Below are 23124 nucleotides of genomic sequence, written 5' to 3' on the forward strand. Positions count from 1 at the left end.
TTGCATGTTCCTTGCTGATAAGCATCCTGTGGGACAGGCATCCCCCCTCCAAATGCGTGAGCTCAGCTGTGGCGAGCTGCTCAGGACTGCGTTCTGCACTGCTTGGAATCGTCAGGTGTAGGTACAACAGTAGAGCCAATCCAGGACAAAAATACTTGTTTTTTCTCACAACAATTTTTAATGAAACTTTCTTTTTTTTTTTTTTACAAAAGTTAGGGCGAAATACCAATACACTTTCTGTATTTATTGTTAAACTAAAACTTATCTTTCTATGAAGAAAATTGCCATGTGCATCTGAAGTGAGCACAAAGCAGCAGAAATTTGGTGCTGCTCAATGTCCTCTCTCTTCTTTGCACAGTTGTGCATTTGCATATTTGCACAAGATTTCGATAAAAAATTCAAACAGAGAACCTACAAAATTTTATTAGAAGAGAAGAGTGAAATTAGGTCAGTCATACGGTGATGCTGGCAGGACAAGATTTGTTTAATTCAAAGCTTAATGACTACTGGTATTTCAGTGACTGGAAGGAATTTCAGTATTTCTGTCCTTCATATTTTCAGATTTTTTTTAAGTTATTTAAGAATATAATTTATAAATTCTCAAAATATGATCATGTTTTTCAGGATTAAGAAGCAAATAAAGAAGAAGTGTATTTTATGAAATTAAAAAAAAAGATAACATTTTAATTAAAAAAACATAAATAGATTTTTTATAGATAATTGCAAAATGTCAGAAATTGTTCACAATATTGTTGAACTTCTTTTTTATCCTTTTGTCCAACATGTGTTTCCTTTAGGTTATTAATCTGAAATATACAGATCTCCCGATAATTCTGGTAGAGAACAAAGCAAGTTGCATTTTAGTAGTTAGGTCTCTGAAGCTATTATCTATCAGCACACACTCATCTCCCCAGCTCTCCTCTGGGACCTGGTTCATTTGAATTTACAGATTATGTACTAGGAGAAAGAGGAACCAGTGGTTGCTCACGGTGGCATTGTGTTAAATATATCTCTCAGCATAATGAGGGTGCACACCTGGTAATTATAGTTGGAGGTAAAAGTATTGATTAATCAAGTTATGAATTGCTTTCTGGAGGCTGTCTACTATCAAAAATAGAGCTAACTCCACTACAGAAGAGCCCATCTGAATTTTTTTGTGGTCTTACGTATATTTAAAACTGCTACCTTCCCTTATCTTTGTAGAAGCTGTGTGGGGATAAGAATAAAATCTTCTATTTCTGCTGCCCTTCAATTTGGCCATCCTGTGTGTTGCCTGCTCATTCATGCCTCATGCTAAGGTGAGTTAGGAGCCAGAATTATTAACATAACCAACACAGATTTAAGAAAAAAAAAAAAAAAAAAACAACATTGAAAAACCTTATGGGTTAAATTTTGTCCAAAATATCTTGGGCTGAAAAAATAGGCTGAATTTGTCACATGGTGCATTTTTATATATGTGCAAGGACAGATGCATTGTGTGCTTAGGGAAGGAAATTCTTTTTTTTTCATGCTCTTATACATTGGTTCTAAAAGGCAAGAGAGATGTCTTCCTTGAAGAAAGCAATGGGGCGGGGAGCTGTAAGGACAGGCAGGGCGATGCTGGCAGAGGCTCAGAAAGCAGGTAGCAGGGAGTGAGATGGGGCCTCAGTGCCGGGGGGAGCAGCGCACTTGTCCTGGCACTGCCGGCTTGGCAGCGGGCAGTGACTGCTCTCAGGGTTGTGAAAGCTGTGCTCAGTGAAGCTGGCATCGGGTTGAAAGGTCCCAAAATATAGCCGTAGTAAGGAGCACTTTTTGTTTTAGTGGAAATACTGCATTTGACAAGGAGCTTTGAATTTTACTTGGCAGGAGCCTAACTATGAGTCTGCAGAGTGATTACAGCCTAAAACTGTAAGAGCTCAATTCAGGAGAGTTAAAAAAAAAAATCTCAGAAATACTAGATACACTTCAAATGGGATTAAAGGAAATCCCTTTCTTAGAGAAGAAGAAAATAGATTAAGTTGTTCTGAAAAACAGTGGAGCTGCTGCGTACATATGGCCCACATTCAAATCGCTGTCAGCGGTACTCTGAGACCCGCTTTTTTTATGATGAGGTTAAAATGGTGCCGGGTGATTGAGCCTGCAGAGGAGACTTTCCTCCTAAATCAGTACAAATCCGTGCAGTTTTCTGAATGCAAAAAATGCTCTTTCCTGCCTCCTTTGGAATACAAAGTACCCACAAAGCAGGATGGCTGACCTCGTGCCAGGAAGGCAGAATGTGCCCAAACGTAGCACCAAGCGGCGAAGCAAGGTGCTGCGTATTCATCTGTTTTCACCAGTTCTCACACTGTCCCTCCATATCAACTTCTCCTTCGCATCTCTAATGAAGAAACTACTAGCTTAATACTAACACATCACTGTTAGGATATTTAGTAGTCAGTTTTCTGTTATTTTCAGTGTTTTGCATTAAAGTATCAGTACTTACATCAGTAACTGATGTAAGTCAAGGGTGCAAGGTTACACTCTGGATAGTTCTTTGCTACTACCAACGTCTTTCTTCCTCATATGCAAAATGTACATCTTATTTTATTGTTTCCAAGACACCTAAATATTTAGGTGTATACCCAAATAGATTTGCACATACGTGCCTCCTCAGCTTGCTCCAGTTACCTGCCATAGTATTCCTAGCAGCATTATTCACTTCTTTTTCTAGCTGTTCCAGCATATCTCATTCCACTCAGCCTGCGTATTTCTAAATGTAGGCAGTTATGTCAATTTATGCATTAAAATACTGTATCTAATCATTGAACGGAAATAATTATATGCTCAGAATAGGCCTGCATTTGCACAGTCAGCTGAAAAAGATAATGCACATAATAGTTTGGTTTCTCTGTGCACTCACTGCATTGCTAAACCACTTATCGTCTTAATAATCAGTTAGTATTCAATTCCCAAATACTAGCTAGTCTATTAAGGCTAAAATGCAAAGTTACATTATTTTTCATGCACTTTATTTAAGGCATTATAGAGAATTTAAATATAGTATTTTAAAGTTTTAATTTGGGATTACAAGATAAGTGCTTGTGTTTTACCGAGATTTACTCAGCAGATGATGTGCAATCCTCCTTTCAAGTGTAATTGTATAATTAGGTTGATAATGGCTGTATCAATTTAGCAAGTAAGAGCTCTTGATAAACATTTTCACTCTTCCCTTACCGATTTAGCATTTTAGTGCTAAAGGACTGCCAGAGCTGCGAGTGCAGTCACTCCAAAATAAGTTCATTCGACCTGTGGCGTCACGGTGCCGAAGGGAGAGGTGCACGCTGCCCTCACGCACCACGTGCTGGCTCCAGTCTGTGCTGGCACAGGGATGGAGCCGTTGGGGAGAGCTTCATGGGATGAGTGGTGCCACCTCGCCCTGAGCCTGCCTGCCTGGGCCCTGAGCCTGCTCAGAGTAAAAATAATGGGGGAAGAAAAAAGGAAGCAAGTACAAAAAATATCACAACTCTGCTAGCATCACAATTACCAAAGGGGCTCTCTGGGTTCTTTGCTCGACCTCATCTTCCAGTCACTGCAGCTGTAGGGCTGCACGCATCGTGCGCCAGGAATGGAAATCCTCCTGGTCAGTCAGGCGTGGCTGTGAGCTAGGCAGTAATTCTGCCCGAGGCAAACGTAAATGTAGGTCCTCGTAAGCAAAAAAAACCTGTTCCTTGGCTCCAAATGCATGAATGTCTTCTGAGGTGCCTTGTGCAGGCCTTATGCGGATAGCAGCAGTACGGCTGCTGCTGCATCAAAAAATACCTTCACTCTGTTCTTTCTGTTAATTTTGCAGACACTGATATTGAAGACCCAAATCATATTAATAGTCCTTGCTTACTGAGCTTCCCTGAAAAAAAAAAACAACAACACATCATATTGAATAGAAGCAATTGCGTTGCACAATACTTCTCTTTATAGCATTATCCTCTGTTTCTAAACTGTTCACATAAAAATTACACTTGTCTGTGTACATGCACACAAACGTTTTTTGCACACACAGGAGAGGAGGCGCTGAGGCTGCGGGAGGGCTGAGGACAGCTGGGCCAGCCCAGTGCCTCCTGTGTGCCCGCAGGCTGCACAGCTCTGGGAGCGGGTTTGCCCCCAGCGTTGCTTGTAGGAGCAAAAGCTCTGCCTTGTGTCCTGAGTGGGGCTTCTGGCAGGTGAGTGTATTCCCAGTGCCACGTCTTCAGCCCTGAGCCTTGGTTAGCTCACCCAGCCACTGGAGTCGATCACAGGTAATGGTCCAAAAAATAATAATGCTCTTCAAAGAGCATTTCATGTTCGAGAGTCACCAAAATAGCAAGTTACTAATGTAGAAAAAGAGCAGAAGAAAGCAAACAGTGGGTCAGTGGTGGAGCAGTGGCACAGTAGGTGCAAGGATGACAGGAGCCTGGTCCCCTTGTGGGGTGTGGGAAGTAGCCACGGGCCGCCCGCCCGTGGCAGTGGTTTCCTGGGGGAAAACTCAAAATCTTCATTCCATGCCGTGTCTGAGAGTATGAAACAACGGCATCAATTTATCTTAAATTGCTTACAAATTGATGCAAGACCTTTTCAGAGGGAGGCATTTTGTTGGTATTGTGGTTTTTTAGCTTTGCTTTTTGAGTTAGCGCATTTTTTGGTTGTTTCACTTTTTGGTGAGTTATGCGTGTTGTTCTGGCAGTATAAATAAGACATCAAGGAGTTCCCCAGCCAACTTCATTAATGTTTTGGCTAATTAGAAAATGCATTTGTTACCAATTAACGTCTGCTTTTGATAGAGGTATAAAACGGAATTCCCTGGATTTTGGAAGCGTACAACATCACATGCTATTTTCTGAGCTGTGTTATAAGCAGCGTGGAAAGCACAGCCAGAGCTGCCTGGCGTCCAGCTGTCGCCCTGGGCAGCTGGAGGAGGTGAACGGCTCCTCTGACGCCAGCAAAGCGACGGTGGGGAAGAGGAAAAGGCAGCAGAGCATGCTGCAGACAAGCGTCCTCCCAGGCACCGGTTGAGCCACAGTGATGCAGAAAGTGGTGTTTTTCCAAAATGACTTGCAAGGGTTCTCAGTGCTTCTCTGTAACGTGCCCCAAGCATCCTGCTTTTGCAGACTTAATTTAGCACTTGGCCGTGTTTACCCCTGTGAAACATAATACAATTCCAAGTACAATGTTGGTAGTAAAAAAGCAAACATCATCAAATAAAAGCATTGCCAGCTGTGGAGTTTGCAGGTAGACTTGGTTCTTAGCTTTGTCATTTAAAGGAGGCACTGCAGATAGCGAGCTGGCTGCTGTGCACTGCAGCACAGGTTTTCAGACCTGAACTACAGCCTAACATGCTTGGACTGGCTTCTCTGGTCCATTGCTCTCCATTTGAATGCTCTGGAATATCGATTCAGTGAAATGTTTTCTCTTAGGCTTTTCAGGGCAGCAAAAGACGGCAAAAGCCTCATTTGGATTAAGTTTTCTAAGGGTTATTCTTACATAAAGAAAATGATTTCCAGTTCTGCAACTTTGTACTTCATTTCAGTGAATAGTTTTCATCTTTATCATCATGAACAAATGGCTTGTTACGCAGAAACGGTACATTTAGCCAATTTTGAAACTGTGTCCTTGTATACCAATTTACAGGGCATGACCAGTGGAAAAAATGCAGGTGTAATGCAATTCTGCAGCCACTCAATTTGTTCCGCTTGAAGCGCGTCAGCCGGTCTGTTAATATAACCTGCTTCTTTCCTGAGAGGTTTGCTTTTCAACATTATACTTCCTTTGGCTTCTTGTGATGTTTTGTTTCTTTTTTGCGTCCGAGAACATTTCACTTACATTTTCGTAGTTAAGCATAAGCAGACTTATTAGTCATTAATTATTTTTATATTTCCTCTGAGTCCCACTGATTATTTAGCAAGTAATGACACCGAATAGGTATTGATTCCTAATAGCTTGGTTTAAATTGAGCAGAAGGGGCTATAAAGGTTTACTAGAGATCTATACAAATTAGGTCCTTGCTGGAAGCAAGAGCAGAGCGTTTGGGCTGGCATCATGCAGCGTGAACGAGTGCTACCTAAACAAGTCAGCCTGGTTCATGCAAGACAAGGAATGTCTGTAATGAAGGGGCTTTGGGAAGGGAGAACGCGTCGGGGTTGTGGTGGGGAGTATTTCCCATATGTTATAGGAACCTGTGGAGAGGAAGGGAAGGGAGGGCTTCGTTTGGAAGGGGTGACTCCTGCCTGTGCGCTGGGGACCTGGGCACCACCACAGGGCACACGGCCAGGTCTTGTGGGATCCCCAGGTATAAGAGCCTGGGGATAAAACTGCCCCACTGCGGTGGGTATGCCAAAGCCACCAAGGGCTCCCAGTCTTTACTGCTAGGCTTCATTAACGTGTAAAACCAAAATTTGTCTTGCTGCCATTTGTTTAATTACAGAAAACTCAAGTATGAAGCTGAGTCAGATTGAGTGGAAAAGGGTTTATTGCTTTCTATTCCAGCAACACCAGGGCTGAAACAACTGTGGAATTAGAAATCCATGTAAGCCAAATAGAAACAAGGTGTTTGGTGAATCCACAGGGTTTTTCGTTGAGAGGCAGCATTTCAGATTTGGTTTACAACCAGCGTATCAAAGTGTGCGTGTGCGATGGGGGAAGGCTGTGTTGTTTGTGATCTCAGACCAGAACAGTGTTAATATCCTTTTTCCTCATGTTCAGCTTCATCAGATCCCCACAGTACAGAGCGCTATGCAACTCAGATATTGCTTTCCTCCTAACCCCTCCAGTGCCCTCCCACGAGGAAGATTAGCCTGATTAGAGGTAAGGACGGAGCAGCATGCATGCCAGCAGCACGCTTCTCTTCTTCTGCAAGTGGCAGCACTCACAGGCCCCCACTCCCCCCTTCCCAAAAGAGCTCATCCTGAAAACATAAGAAAATGTAAATACAGTCTTTTTTCTGTAAACAAAGATGTGTACAAGTTGCAGAAATCCTGCCGACAAAACTTGTTTAACAATCCAGTTTAAGTCTTCACTTTTCCACTGTCCCGTAAGTTACTATGATTTAAGTTACTATGATTTAAATATGGATAAGAGTGGTGTAAGTTAAATTTTTGTTAGTAGCGATAAGTGGTTTTACTGTTGAGTACTGAATTTCTTTAGAGATGGTTATCATCGTGTGCGTTAGGGCGTGATTTCCTAGCAGCATATGCTGATATTCTTGAAGTTTCACCTCTAAAATGGTTTCAAAATAAGATCCCATAGATAAATGGAAAGTAGAAGATGATGGAAATGCAGCATAGATTTCAGATATAAATCTGGTGGTGCCTTTCAAGCTATGATCTGAAAATATTTCTATGTAGCGCTATCACTGTGGCTTGAAAACTGGCTGAGGACCAGTAAGCAGTCATGTTATAGCCAAAATAACACTGCGCTGAATCTGGATGCGCTGCAGCTACGCAGAGTGCTTCTTTAAAGTAAAAATAAATACCTTGCTAAATATAGTTCAAAGTGAAGCCCAATAGGCTGAGGAACTGTTTCTAAAAGCCTAACCCTGCTGAAGAAGCAGTGGAGATAACTGCTGAAGAAGCAGTGGAGGTACCTGGAGACCGGCTGTTGTATCTTTGTGCTGAGCTCCTTCCTTCGCTGTCCTGTTCCTGCAGCGTGTCGGTCTTGAGAGGGGTTTTGAGGCTGCTGGTTCACTTGTGTGTTAACCTCTGAGAGACATACGCAGACCTGCACAAGTCAGCCTGCTAGGAGGGTGGGAATGGCAATGGTATTTGCCTGTCATATGCCCTTCCTAGAAAGTGTTAAGAAGTTGAGTATATTGGTTGCCTTTCTTTGGCACTGAACGGGTGCGCCTGATGGGTTTCTTCTCCGTGTAATGAGTTTCTAGCCCCTTTTTTAAGGAGCTGTTGGGAAGGCGTGGTGCTGAGCTGGCTCGCTGCAGGCTGCAAGTGCTGTGGGCAGTGCTGGTGCACGCCGGCTGTCAGAGGGGGGTGTTTGCGTGCGATGCAGCCGTTTCTGACCTCGTCCATGCCATCTCCAGTGTCTGGGGCGTGCAGCCCTGCCCGCGTGCTCCCGTGTGCATTTCCACTTCCCTGGGCGCGCACACACCAGCAGGTAAGTACGTGACTTGTCTGGCTGTCGCCTCAGCGGCACCGTATGTTCTGCTAATCCATATGTTCTAAATTAGAACGCAGACTGCCGCCTCCCTAAGGGCTTCCCAGCTGATTTCCCTTCTCCCTGACTCTTCATCTACGTTTTCTCCCTCTGTGACCCACGTTTCCTACTGGCGGCCCTCACACCACCCCTTGCTGATGGCAGCAGGATGCTGCTGGGCTTGGGTCTGGCACCCGGAGATGGGTGCTAGGAAGGGTGCTGCTAGGAAGGGTGCTGGGGATCCCGGTTTGTTATCGGGGCACAGCACCTTGCAAGGAGGAGCGGCGGGGTCCTGGGAGAGGGAGCTGGAAAAGTCTAGCCAGCGTGCTAATGGACCACGGGGGTAAAGGTGTTCATGGACGGGGTTTTCTTTCTGTGAGCATCAGAGTGAGTAAACACTGTATAGCATTTTTTAAAAGGGGATCTTGAATTAATCACTATTTGGTCTGAAATTCTTGGATTATGTACAATTGAACTTTGGTCCTGAACGATTAATGTCTTGGGATACAAAGGAATCAAGGAATTCAGTGGTCTTGGCTTTCTGGGTTGGAAAACTATCAGAAAAAGAAAAAATGTAATTTTTTCAAGAGTTTCAATCTTGCTAAATTAATTATTTAATGCTTGTAAATATCTGTGGTGTAGCAGCAGTGCATGTATTCACCCAGTGCTGTATTATAATTTCAGCAAATGGCCCTTGGTAAGAGGGAAATTGTTAAAAAAAAAAAAAAAAAAAAAAAAAAAAAAAGATCAGTGATGTCTTCTTTGTAGCTTTGCAGGAACCGCACTTTGATCATGTCTTTTAACAATTTCAGGTGTCGTTAAGGTGGATTACGGTGACGTGTCGGTCAGAAAAGCACTAAGAGAAAACCTGAAGTGTAAACCCTTTTCATGGTACTTGGAAAACATCTACCCCGACTCGCAGATCCCAAGGCGCTATTACTCTCTTGGCGAGGTAGGAATCACTCATTTATTATGCTGAATTAAACAGTAAGTGCGCCGCACACGTGGCGAGTCACTGGGAAGGTGAAGTGGCTTTGGAGAAAGAATTAAAGTGCTTGTGTGCATTCTCTGGATCTTATTCACCTTTTATTTTGAGCAGGTTATATATATGCAAAATCTTTTTAAGGGGGTATTGCTGTTATGAAAGTGTTCACCATTAAAAATCCATCTTTTAAATTAAGTTGCGTATCAGAAAAACAGGGTTTGTGATTAATATTTTCATATGATTAAATAATGTGGAATAGTTGAAAAAGCTTTCCATCATTTGTCACTTATATGTAGAATAGAAAGTAAGCTTCTTTTTGCCCCCCTTCTTTTTCTCTCTTTTTTTTTTTTTTAATGAATTGTGGTTGTTCATTGATACAGTGTTTTCTGTCGAGGCTGCCTGGAGCTGAATATCACAAGCATTCCTAATAATCTGATGATTTGAGTACTACCAAGAACCGAAGGCTCTTTAAAATTCAGATAATTTGCTGTTAAAAATATTCTATTGAGTTGTATCTAAGCTGACTTCTGAAAGCTCTTGAATGCTTTGATTTAAAGGTAGCTACTGATAGAATAGCAATCAAAGGAGCAAATGGCTTTATTGCATCCAGGAAAGTAATTTGCTATTGAAACTTGCAATTGTAGTGAAAAATAAAAGCCACAGTAGGGTTTTGAGTTTAACTATGACAAAATAAAGTGAAACATGGGTTTACAGCAAGGAAAGAACTCATCTAACAAGTGTCAAATAATAAGGATCTGTACAATATTGTCAGACTGGAAAATAAAAGTATGAGGAAGTAATACAATAGTTATTAAAACACCTTATTTTTAACAACACAGCCTCGGTTTCTATGGAAACAGGCGTTCAGGCAGGATCTATGAATTAAAACTCGTGCTTGACTATTGCAGCCGCCGACTGCCAGTTGAGCAGTAAAGTGGATTTTTACACCTAAAACTCCAGTCCCCTAATCAGCAGTAATGGAGAATTTTAAAAACATCTGAGGTGTATTCTCAGAGTAGTTTTCCTCCCTTCCAGCGGCGAATTGAAATATGACTGTTGCTTTTATAAACTAAGTGCACAAATTTAAAATGAAATTTCCACAGTGTGGAGCTGTACGGAACTGAAGCTCTTCGGTAGCTGGTGCAGCTTTTTCATCTGGGACTTGCCAGGCAGATCCTGAAGACTGCCAGGTCTTCATTTGCAACTAAATTTTCCCTTCGGTTAGAACATAACCTACATGCAGTTACTGTGTTAGATTTGAATTTCCTAGACGAACAAAAATATGCCTCAGATAGGGCATAAGCTTTTGGCAAAATGTGGTGAATGCTGAATATGCTTTTTTGTATTTTACTCATTTCACGTTGTAAGTGAATAGAATGTAAATGCAAGACAATTATTTTGTAAAGCTGAGACATAATAATCATAGAGGAGTTTTCAAGTCACTTTTCATTTTAGCCCTCTGTTTTAATGAGTCAAGGGATTGCAAAAAAAATACCTTTCTCATGAAAACACTTGACTGTCTATTTCTACAAAAAGGTGATATAAGAAAAAGAGGCTTGACCGCAGCTTTTCATGAAAACGAGTTTGAGAAAATTGAAGTAGCTCCGTAACATGTGAAACGAACGTTTTTTCTTAGAACAAAGATGAAGTTCAGGCAGTTTTCTCATTTACCCACAGCTCAGGATTGGAATAGTGTCCAATTCCCAGATTTGTGATGCTTTTTAACAAGGAAAATTCCTGCTAGTCTCAGCTGGGCGCGTGAGCTGACTGCCAGGATTATTTCTTTACGAGCTGGCTCGTTCGTCCCCACTGCGGCTACGGGGGCATGGGTTTGGGGAGCTGATGGGCAGCGGTGGGGTCCGTCGGTGGGTTACCGGCTGGCAGCCCAGGGCTGGAAACCGTGGGTCACAGCAGTCTCCCGAGGGCGTACAGCCCTGCTGCTGGCTTCTCTCGGGGGATCGAGCAACGAAGAGCGCGAGCCTCGAGGGATTATTCCCCAACAGAAGGCGGTGCGATTTCGGTCTGGTCGATTACAGTGCTGGAGCAGGCGAAGAAGTGGCCGTGTGAGCACTGTTTCGCAATTCACTGCCGTGCCGGTTAAGCCTCTGAAAGTGGCGCTGGGAATTAGAGATGATTGCGACACGTGCTAAATACCACTCAAGTAGTTTCAGAGTACGGTTCACACCAGTTTTGCCAAAGCACCGAGGCCCAAGACGTGTCTTGACCTTGCTCCCATTAGCAAGAAGATCGCCGCGTGCTGTTGGCAGTGGCAGGGAGCAGGGCCCCCTGTTTGTGCAGCCCTCCTACAGGAGAGCTGGGCTCCGAGCAGAACGTTTTATTGACAAACGTTGGCAGTATCAGTGGATGACAGCACCGTACTTGTTAGAGCAGAGGAGGGAGAAGGTGCTCAGTCAAGAAGCTGCCCGGCAGCCCCTGCTCGGAAGGAGTCAGACACGAGACACTGCTCGCACTCAGTTTGTCTGTCTGGGGACGGGCTCGGCCCTGCTGGAAGGAAATAAAAACTCGTGTCTTAGGCAAACCACTGCTTCTGCATCGTTAAGCATATTTCACTTGTTAACAAAACAGCACAGGGCACCGGATGAGATTCGGCTTGAATGCCGTTCATCCTCTCACTTACTATGTAATTTAAAAACTCATTATGGTTTTTGTAATTATTTCATATTCTTTTGGGAGTGTGATATATTTACCAATTGCAAGTTGAAATGCATTCATATAGCTGAATGCATAGATAATGTACTTTTTCCTGCAGCCCACAGTTATGTAATTTTTTCTGTGCAAATATGGCATTTAGAGACGTACTTTTTTACGGAACATTTCATCTCATTTTTTTTTTCAGATCAGGAATGTTGACACTAACCAGTGCTTAGACAACATGGGCCGCAAGGAAAATGAGAAAGTGGGCATCTTCAACTGCCATGGCATGGGAGGAAATCAGGTAAAAAAAGAAATAAGAAATAAATGTTAAAAAAAAGTGTTTTTTTACAGTAAATGCTTCAATCTGCTGCTGTGTAACCACAGGCAAAATAGTTATCTGGAAAAACTGGTTAGAATTCTCTCAGAGTAATGCAGGAGCTGCAGTTTCACCTGTCAGCATTCCCTTCCCTCTGCAGAAACAAGTGCCGCTCGTGTCGCTGCAGGCAAGTGGTTTGTGCTGGGCACCTGTGATGTGGTCGTGCTGGAGAAACGTGGGCCCTCGGGCACCGCAGCTCAGGCATGGAAGTGCTGCATCACTACAAAAAAGAATTGCAGAAATTAGCAAACATAGTGATGGAAGTTGCAAACTTTCTGAGATTTTGAGCAACTTAGGCACTATAAGAGTACTCAGAAAGCCACCGTTTCAAGTAACAGCTGCCCATTTTGAAAACATTCCGGTTCACATCTATAGGTCCTGCATTTATAGGTCCAGAGAAGTATCTGAGTGAAGACATTGAATTTATTCCTGTTATTTAGAGTGCAAAGAAATATATTTAAAGTTTACAGATGCTAACAGTAAAAAATTTGCTCATGGATGTTAGTTTATTTGTTGATATTGGGGGAAAATACATTTTTCAATGTAACAGGTAAGAATCTAGCTCTAATCTAGATAACTCACCCCCGAGTCATGGCTGACTCCTGTGGGTCCAGTGTACTTTATACTTCTCACGTCAGCCAGAATCCACAGATAAATGGGTTGTGTACGCCTGCAGAAGGGACACAGGGACACTGTTCTCCTGTGTTTGCGTGAACAACGAGCACTATCTGTGATCTTGTGGAGGTTTTGCTAGGAGTGTCTGACCTACATGCGGAACATTATGCATCCTTTCGAGCTCATACACAACTCCCGTTAAAAGTTATCTCTATTAACTTCTGTTATAATGAGAAATTAGAACTGAGCTAAGTCATGTAAATGCTGGGGGCGGGGGGGCTGTACGGTTACAAAAATAGCTGAGGAACAAAACTGCTTCAGAATGAAAATGAAGCAAAAATAATACCTAGCTCGTTAGAGCAGAGCAAGATGCATGTGTGCTATCCAGCTGGAGGCACAGGCAAATATCTCATGGCTCCCAAAGTGGTTTAAAGGACTCGAGGATAATAAGATTCTAAAGATATGAACTTCTTTAAAAAAATAAAGAAAAATGATGTACATTGACTGAGGCCCCTCATTTGGGAATCATTTTGAGATTACAGAGCTGTGGAGGATTCCTTGTTATGTTGGCATGGGCATTTCTGATGGCCGTATTTCAGTCACCGGGTCACAACTGAGTTAGGATTCCTGATAGTCTCTAAAATAAACACTGCAAATCTAATGCAGTAAAATGTGACCTTAGAACTGTTTTCTTTGCTTTACATGGAAAGAAAATGCAAATGTCCTCAAAATCCTGTCTTCAAATCAGCTGCAGTGGGACAGGGCTTTCATGGCAAGAATATTAGGTTTGGGCATCGATGCATCGCTTTCCCAGCACGGGAGGGCGTGCACACCCGCCTGGTGAGGTTCCGGCTTTGTGGCATGTAGAGGAAATTTATTCCGTTCACTGGCCTGGCATTGGGCGAAACAGTCCTCTGGTTTTCCTGCCTGCAATCATCCCGACGGGGCGATGTTAGTCTTTTACTGCGTTGCCATGGCAATGGCATCTCCTCCCGTGGATGTTCGGGGCGCTGTGCACAGCCGCCACCAGACGCCGCCATCCCGCACGGCCCAGGGCACCGGGGCCATGTGGGTTCTCATATGGGTTTCCACGTGGGTTCCCACGCAGGTTTACCCGTGAGTTCCCACGTGGGTTCCTACACAGGTTCCCATGGAGGTTCCTAAATGGGTTTCCCCGCAGGTTCCCTCCCAGGTTCCCACACGGGTTTCCCTGCAGGTTCCCCCACGGGTTCCCATGTGCGTCCAGGCTGTGCTGGGCAGCGAGGGGCCGTGGCACCATTCCCTCCCCTTCTGAAGAGCAGAGAAAGCCACAAACAAGTCCCCATTGTCCTGCATTTCCCTTAACAAGAAGCTTCACATCAACCAGAGCCCACCGAAGTGACGGTCTGGGGGATTTTTGCCATTTTTCCATGCAAATGGGGAGCATTTTGTCCAGATCCGTTTCGAGTGAGTGGGGAATCGCATCCACCGGGAGTTTGCTCAGTGGTACCGTGTCTGGGGCAGCTGCTGCAGGCTGCCATCAGAAAGAGTGTGGTGTTTTATAGGGTTTAGTAAGCAGGCAAGGTGAGCACCACTGCCTTCTGGCAGTGTTTCATACAGAAAGTTCAGGCTCAGTACTCACTGACAATTAAAAAAAAACAAAGACAAAAGCCCACGCTTGTTAGAGTTTTTTTTTTTTTTTTTCCCCAGTTAGCTGTAAGTAATGAGTCTTTCAGAAACTGTTCTGTTCCGTAGGTTTTTCTTAGATTTTTCATTTTTTCCCCATTCACAGTAAACGTATAAATTTTCAAATGCCTCTCAAACGTGAGCACTTTGTGTAGCAGTATGTAGAAAGATTTTTCATAAAATCTCCCTCTGGAAGGATTTATTTGTATGCTGTGGTAGATTGCTTGTCGCTGAGAATAGGTAGAAGCGTGTGAGCTGCCTGACTCTCGAGACTGCTCTTACACAGCAGTCCTCCCTCCTGAGGGCATCAGGCGGAGATGTTCGCGGTGTGGACAACTGTGCCAGCCCTGGTGGGCAGGGGCACCTCGAACCCTGAGCATAAGCCTGCTGGTGAAAGCTCCTGCTTTGGCCATCGGAAACACTGAAACACAGCAGTCATACTTCACGTTTTTATTTAGATAATTTATCCATGGCTACAGCCATTCAGCAGTGCACCTAACAGCACTTCGGGCACAAGGTGTAACAGAGCAAAACACTGAGCTCGGTGACAACTGGACGCTCGTTCGTGCTGCTGGTAGTGTTCTGCAGCTGGTCTCAAACCAGTCAGCTGCAGCCCGTCCGTACAGGGAGCGCTGGATGCGTAAACACAGCGCCCATGAGAGGTTTCATGAGTGGAGTGCTTTGATTTCATTTCTTAATTGTAGTATCTTAAATAATTGTAGTATCTTAAATAAATGCTAGGTTTCTTAAATGGTTACCGGGAGGTAGCTTAGCCAGCCCTTCTTTGCTTTTCCTGCCTTTCTCACCTTTGGCAATCTCCTGTTTTCCCCGATTTTGATCTATGTGTAGCTTTTCATCCTCTAAACAAAACCGTCATGAGCAAAACTAATTATTTCTGATATTTGGCTAGTCCATTTTGCTGATATACGATTTACCTTGCAGACTTTACATCATTCTTATGTATTGATGTTATAAACCTCTGGGCAGGAACCGTCTGACACTCTGGATTTGCTCAGGGTGCAGCACAGCGGAGCTCTTGGTGATCTCCAGCACAATCGTAATAACTATGATTAATAGGGAACAAAGGAGCAGTGCCTGGCTGTTAAATAACAGCATCTTTTGTTTAACGCAGTCAGAATGAGAATAGTGACTTATTTTTAGAGTCTACGTAAAAACTGAATTGCTTCTTCTTTAAATTGGCAGAAATAGTCCCCAGGGAATGGAGGAAAACTAGCACTGGATGTATAAAATTGCAGCAATGAAGCCTGGGTAGCTAAGGTGCAGGACAGGAGCATTGGCTGTACCTGCTAGGAAGCGTGAATTCAGAGTGATGCTGCTTCTCAGGAGGAAGGGGAAGAGATGCTTCAGAAAGGCTTTGAGAAATGCTTTGCACTAACAGCTTTTGTTGCAGATGTGTAGGAAGCCATCCATTATGAAGTGACAGCAGCCTGAGAAACAAAACCAAACCAACAAAACAAACAAGCCAGCCACAGCCCTGCCACCCCCGTGAAGCCAAAAGTCAGCTTTTGTTGCGGTTTTTGTGCAAACTGCTGAATGCACTTGAAACCCCTGTGCAGTAACAGTGGTTAAGAAAGGACAAAAGATTCCCTTGTGGAGGACAAAGGGCTTGATATCGGGAAGCTGTGTTTGCCGCTCACACAAAGGGGTGATTCCACGTGTGTTTTTCCAGTGCCATCTTCTGAATCTGACACAAAGCCAGTTCCTTAGCAACCTGGGAAGCTGTTTCCTGCAGCACAGCTCTGCTGTGGCTGTCCCTGTCTCCAGTAGGCGCTGCCAGCCAGCACTCTTTTCCGCAATTTTATTCATTCTTTCATGCTCGGACCATTTAATGTAGCTGCAACTACTGATTTCAGGCTATGATAGCTGGTGGTAATTGCAGTGTTGTCTTCATCTGTGGGCCCGAGCACCAGGATAAATGAATTCTTGGCGCTGGTGGCTGGAGGCGGAGGGAGCAGCGGAATAATTTTTGTATGAGCTTTCCCATGTGAACAAGTCGATTCTGGCTTGGCGGTGTTGGTACCACTGACTGATGCAGGTGACTGTCTGTGGGATGAGATGAGTTGCTTTCATGCCACTGAGGATCATCACCTAACCTGTTTTTTAGGGATAAAAGTTATCACTACTTCCAAGCGTAGGAGCAGCCCCACAGACAGCAGTGAGCTGTTCTGGTGCCCTGAGCTGGGCACGTGTGCAGGCAGCGCCATGCCCCGAACAGTCGCTGTAGATTAGGTTTATGCCTTCCTGGTGGGACACAACTGCCTGGGTGGGTTGGTTTGGTGGTTGTTCGGATATCAGGTACCGTTAAGGTACCAAAGACTAAAGCCTGCTGCTTACATCATCTGGAATTAAAATAAGGCTGGATCCATCCAATCCCAAGGACTCCAGAGGAAGGGCTGGCTCGCTGAAGAAGCGCTTCTGCCCCAAAGCAGAAATTACACTTCTGGACGAAGTTAGCCTCCTGTCTGACCAGTGCCCAGCAGTGACCAGCTTCTGAGGAGGTGGTTCGTGTGATTAGACTTGATAAGGACAAAATTTAAAGTGAATGGGCAAAATACCTAAATCTTTTCTCCCCAAAGTGACGTAAGTGGCAATCTAACTGTCAGAGTCCTGGATCTTTCTTGGACGGTAGTGCCGTCAGCATGAATTTGCATGTTTTAGTAAGGTGACTTTTGATGTTTAATGTGTAAACAATTCGAGGACAGGAAAAATGCTTTCTTTGCAGCTTTTAATGGAATATTTTAAATCAATTATGAAAGGTGAAATCAAAATTTACCTTTGGGACCTCTGTAGATAATTAAAATGGTTGTCAGAATAAATTAGATTTTTCTGTACTTGGTTATGTCCAGTCTACAACTGTGTTTAGTGCTCAACAGACTTCTTCATTGATTTCACAGATGTACCTGCCACATTTAGTTCCACATAATACAGTATAAACTAAAAGTTTATGAACAGTGTTCTCAACATGGGACTTCTTATGAGTTGACAAAATACACTAGCTAATTGTTTTCCAAATAAAATGTCAACTAAGGAACGGGAAAGGACAATATATATGTGGGTGTATATATATAAACAGCTACAAATTTGTATTGATTACTCGACTGATGGATGTCCAGCTAATAGTGTTGCTTGGCACTTTATAAGCATCGAACAAATGAATTATTTTCTCAGACTTTTATTGAGGGGAGCACTTTGAAAAAGTAATAAGATGGTAAGTGGTACTTCAGGCACCTCTGGCAGCTCAGACTGTCCAACCTCTTAGTCCCAAATGTAGGCTTTAGTGGGGTTTGGCTTTATAGGGCTTACATCTGCCCCCCAGCTTGCTGTATGGAAACATATTAATAAAGGGTATAAATGAAATAAATAAAAAAACATAAGCTGACTCCTGTAAAACATGCTGTTGCTAATAAGCAATAAATCTGTCTATATCAGGATTGTAAGCTTTATTAAGTCAAGGTATTGGTGAAAAATATATGGTTCCTTTTCGTTTTGAGCCGCTTCATAAAAAGCAGGAGAGAGAGAAATTTTCTCTGTGTATCTGTATAGAAAATTACTATATCAGTTGTGAGAGTTTTTTGTGGGTTGTGACTCTGGAGATATTGCAGGGGCAAAAGAAGGGTTTTACCATTAGGGAAAGGACTAATTCAGGCACCAAGCCTTCTCTTCCATCGTGATGGTTCCTACTGGTTCCTGCACCAGGGCTCTCTCTCGCCATCTCAGATTTCCTTAACAAGAATGATGGAGATATAAATTGTGCCAAAATCATCTTTTACCTCTTGTTTATCTTTATTAATGTCTACTTCGGTCATACTGGTCATACTGGGGGCTTGTGTAGACCTGATGAGGATTAAGCCGTCAGGCAGTGAGGGCCCCCCAGCCAGCCCTCACAGCTTCCCCAGTTCCCGCCTGACTCTGTCGGGCTGTCACGCATCGCTACTGAAAGTAGTTCTTCTAATAAAGAACGGGTGGCGTAATGCATGCTTTTTGTCAAATACAGTGCTGCTCAATATGAACAGGGCTGACTGAGTCCATGCCTGCACATAAGGAAGAATTCAAGGAGCCCGTACTTTGGAAAGGGGGCACGAGGGCTGGGAGCCCCTCACCGCTGCCACCAGCGGGAGCAGGCCGCACGCCAGGACTGCCAGGTGCTGGCCCCTGCGCAGCCTGCCTGTTAGTAAACACATTGCAACCCGCTAAAAAGGCACCATAGCTGGCTGCTCGTGGGTCCGTAAGCAATGGGGAGTAAAGAGGCCTCTCTCCCAGGCTCCTGGCGCCGTGGTGGCCCAGCACGCTGCCGCCAGGCCCAACGCCTGCACAGCACCAGCGTGCCCCGCGTGCCCGCGGCACCTCCATAGCGCTTACGGTGCTGGAAGGCTGGGCTCACGGCAAGGGGCTCTCCTGTCGTGCCCTGCAATGTGTTGTGTGAAATACACTATTTAATTAGTGGTAAGATGAGACATATTGTTCCTCAGCCGCTATTTTTATATGGTGACATTAATATAATTATATCTATAATTAATATGGATGTTAGTAAAACGGTGGCCTGATAATTTTACATTGTCTTAATTACCATTCATTTTTCTTTCTAAAGACTGCATGTTTTGCAAATCCATCTTCTATAATCATTAATTCAGACATTGCTTATACTTTCAAAAGATATAATGGAGCAGTGTATTGCAATTATCAAAGAAGAGAGGAAAAAGAAAGATGCAAATGGAAATACATTACAAAATCCAAGTATTTGCTTTCCATAAAGCACAGAAGAAAACATCTGCTATGTCTCTGAGGCTAGAAGAAAGTGTCTGATGCAAATATGTTTACTGTATAAAAAACACCACAAATAAGTTGAAAATTAAAGTAGAAGTTGCTTCAGGGTAAATGCTACTGGATAAATCTCTTAATAATTAGCTTGGTAGAAGATAAACTATCTGCACAGTATACGCATGGAAGTACATGAGTGATTCCTGCAACCAAATTCTGCTATTTCAACTGAAAATACTTTGTGCTACAAATGTTATCAATGATTTTCAGATTAATAGAAAACTTGGCCATTTTTTTTTTGTTCCCCTTAGAGCATGACAGCAAACAAATAATTCTGGCATTTTACCATTGAGTAAGATTTTTGGTTGAAGGTGCTTAAAAGAACAAACAAAGCCCCCCAAAACACTTTTTGTGTTGGATATTATGGTAGCATGGTAGCTGAACAGCTGCTTTAGATTAATGGTTCCTTTAACCCAGGCCTTCAACATTTAAACTACGTGACATCTTTCTCTGCTCAATCTGGTCCTGGGCCAGTTTTGGCCAAGGATCGTTTTTAAGGATGTGACAGATTGGAGTTCTAATGCTGAGCGCTGCATTTAGTATGAGTAGCACCGCTGCAAAATCAGGGAATGTTTTACTTATAAATGAGCTATGTCTAGGGGGGATACATATCTCTCCCAACACATAAGTATGTATTTTTAAATAGATGCATATAGATATTACAGATTAATAGGAACACCAATAGTATTTTCCTCCTAACTTAGGTTGTTTATTAATTTATCTCAAATTACCATTTCTTGACTTCTGGCTTATTATTCAAAAAATAACAATAATTCAAAACAATGTACTGAAGGTGGGTTTTCTGAGGTCATGATGAATGATCGAAGAAGGTTGCTTTTGATGCTACTGTGTTTTATTCTGAGAAGAATTTTCAGGTGATGGTATAAATGAGAAGTTCATGAACAGATAACTGTTTTTTTCCAAAACCTTCAGATGTTGCTGTTGGTCCTGAACATGGACTGCTCTTATACCTCTTTCAAAGAAACCTTTTCAAAATGATACTCATGTCTCTTCCTTGGTTAGCCTTCAGCTATAAGTTTTCTAAATACTTCTGGGGGATAAATGAATGAGATGGGTAGTACATGTACTTAGTTCTCAGCACATTGGCAAGCACTGGCAAAGCTGATGTTTGCAAAATAGAGGAGAGGTCATATGGTATTTTTAAAGGCCATGGAACTTGCTTTTGTACACAAAAAAAGGGGGGAAGGGAAATATGTATTTAAAAAATACTCATTTGAACACTAACTGGCATTTCTGATTTAGACTCAGTTCACCTTCTTCCAAAAGACACTGTGCTTCAGATCATGATCTCAGCAGAGCACTCATAGCTTGGTATTTAAAAATCTCTTCCCTCTTGAGAAAAGCCTGTCTGAGTATTAGCCCGTGTCTAACATGTTTTTAAGCGAAAGCAAGACTTTGAGAACCTCAGATTTGATGTCAGTGATTTATCGCTGGATGAATAAATACAAAAGGCAGCTGGTACTTTACTGTACCTGTGGATCCTAGATTTTCGTCCAGACAAGTCGCTGGTGAGTCGTGAATAAGAAATAATAAAAAATGGGAAGACCGCTGATCCTAGCAGCCCATTGCTTTCCCACCTTTGTCTTGCTGCTGTGAGCTGACAGCTCCACAGCTTTCTTTGCATGCTTGTTTTGTATTCATTGATCTAAATGATTTATCTGATCCTCCACCTTCAAAATACTTGCCTCTATTCCCTTGGCTGCTTTATGCAGTATATAAATTCTACAGGTTATTTAGGGAGAATTATCTTTACTGGCCCACCACTGCAAAGTGTCACGTTTCCAAGTGACATGGAATCCTCCGCCCTCAGCTTACTGCACTGAAGTTGTCATTTGCTGCTTGATTGATTCTTTTTCGTTGAGTACAATTAAATTTTTCACCAAAAGTCTCAATGGATAGACACTCCCTGGGGCACTACAGTGTTTGTGGTTCAGAGTTCAGTCTTGGCTCTTTTAATTATTCTGCAGGCCTTTTGCAAGAGGAATAGATTTTACAGAAACTGTGAAATTGCCAAGTAATTGTTGTGTATGTCCAGATGTTGTATTCATCTGTGTTCTTATACCTCTGTTAATTGAAGTGTTGCTGCGTACGTGAGCATTTTACATATTGCTGACAACACTGTTCCTCAGTTGTATGGGTGGATACAGGTTTATACTCATCAGAACCTGAATGGGACATCATAATTTTACTGTTTGTCATGGTATTTACACTGTCTTATCAGCTGCAGACTTTCTCCTATTTCTCTGCTTGTTTAGGTGCAGAAATGCCTGCTGCAGTGGTGCTGAGGTGCTGGGAGCTCTGGCAGCACGGCAGAGGCTGTTTGTAATGGGGGAGTGGATCCTCCTGGGGAGGCTGAGACTCTGCTCCCTGGTCTCCCTGCGCTGAGGACAGGGAACAGGAGAAGAGAAATAATTTGCTCTTTTGCAAAGGAAAGGATTTTTTGAAGTTTTTGTGCTGGGGCAGGCAGCATTGTGGCGGTTTTGAGCAGTGGGTTGGGAGCACAGAGTGCTCTGAGTGTGTCCAGGCCATGCAATTTAATGTAAATACTGGCGGTCCTACCAGAATCCTTCCTTTCCTCCCTCCTCCTTTGGTGTCCACATTTTAATCCCCCTCCTCGCTGTCTCCAAGGGGCAGACCTTGCTCCTTGTGTGGCTGGTGAGGTGCACGCAGGAGGGATGGCTGCACACCACGCGGTGGATTAAAGTTGTCAAGGATCTGCAGTCAGTTATTTAGGGCTTCTCCAGCTCCCAAACCTATGGCCGCTTGTATAGGTGTTCTGCCAAACTAGTTTGATAGAATTTTGTTGGCAGATGGTTCTCTCGTGCCTTCATTTATTTCCTAGTTTTATTAAGAGATCTGGTATTTCTGAAATACTCATGCACATCAGTCTTTAACATAGATAACCCTTGGTACCGAAAGTTCAGGTCAGTGCTAGGAGGAATACGTAGTTTGAGAAGGCTCCGATTCCTCAGATGTTGGGGTCTGCTTGCCAGTAGAGCTGTGAAGTAGGCCATGCTCACAATTGAATCCTGCTGTAGACTTATCTGATAAAGTCTTTGCTCTGTTTCTCTGCTGCATCTCCCCAGGAGGTTGAGTGGATGGGGCTTTCTGTCTCATAAAATTTCTTTTCCTAAACATGATACTCCTTTTCTTATGTACAACAGACTTTCACCGTTGGAGAACCTTGCATGAAACTCTTACAAAACGCAAGACACCACCTCAGTGTTGGGAGAAGAAAGTCATTTTTCTTCACCAGAGTAGAAATTTTGTATATTACGAATCAGCAATTATTTAGGACCGTGTTTTGCTGACGCTTTGTCACCTCAAACAATTTCTCTTTCCAGGTATTTTCTTACACGGCTGACAAAGAGATTCGCACGGACGACTTGTGCTTGGACGTGTCGAGGCTGAACGGCCCGGTGACCATGCTCAAGTGCCACCACATGCGAGGGAACCAGCTCTGGGAGTACGACGCGGAGGTACTGGGGCTGCGGGGCTGGGGCCGGCTGGGTTCCTCACGGGCAGGCCCGATTTGTCCCTGTGCTCCTGGGGCCTCCTGCAGTAGGGCAAACTCAGGAGTGCAAAATAATGTGGTTGGCTGACCAGTGTTCGCATATTTCCACAACATTTATCCTCAGAGGGGTGAGAAGGTCAAACTCCTTATCGCTTTAGAAAGCTCCTTTCTAGTAGCTGGCACTGCTATGCATCTTACACAATTAAAGAAGCGTTTTTATATATAAATGAACTAGAAAGCAAGATTTTTTTCTAAGTTACAGTTTCTCAAGTGTGTTTCTTCTGGCTCTTGAAGATTATTGACTCTGGATTTTTAAATTGTTTA

At 43.3% G+C, this 23124-nt stretch overlaps 1 protein-coding gene across 1 annotated transcript in view; it reads left to right on the forward strand.

Moving 5' to 3' along the window:
- Positions 1-23124, forward strand: part of GALNT13 (polypeptide N-acetylgalactosaminyltransferase 13) — a 124324-nt gene that overhangs the window by 86749 nt on the left and 14451 nt on the right. The window contains exons 10-12 of the mRNA XM_040561509.1: positions 8943-9082; positions 11973-12071; positions 22631-22765. Of these exons, the coding sequence (XP_040417443.1) occupies positions 8943-9082; positions 11973-12071; positions 22631-22765 (374 nt within the window). The remainder of the gene's footprint in view (positions 1-8942; positions 9083-11972; positions 12072-22630; positions 22766-23124) is intronic.

This window comes from Cygnus olor, chromosome 6, assembly GCF_009769625.2.
Source record: "Cygnus olor isolate bCygOlo1 chromosome 6, bCygOlo1.pri.v2, whole genome shotgun sequence".
Taxonomy (NCBI): domain Eukaryota; kingdom Metazoa; phylum Chordata; class Aves; order Anseriformes; family Anatidae; genus Cygnus; species Cygnus olor.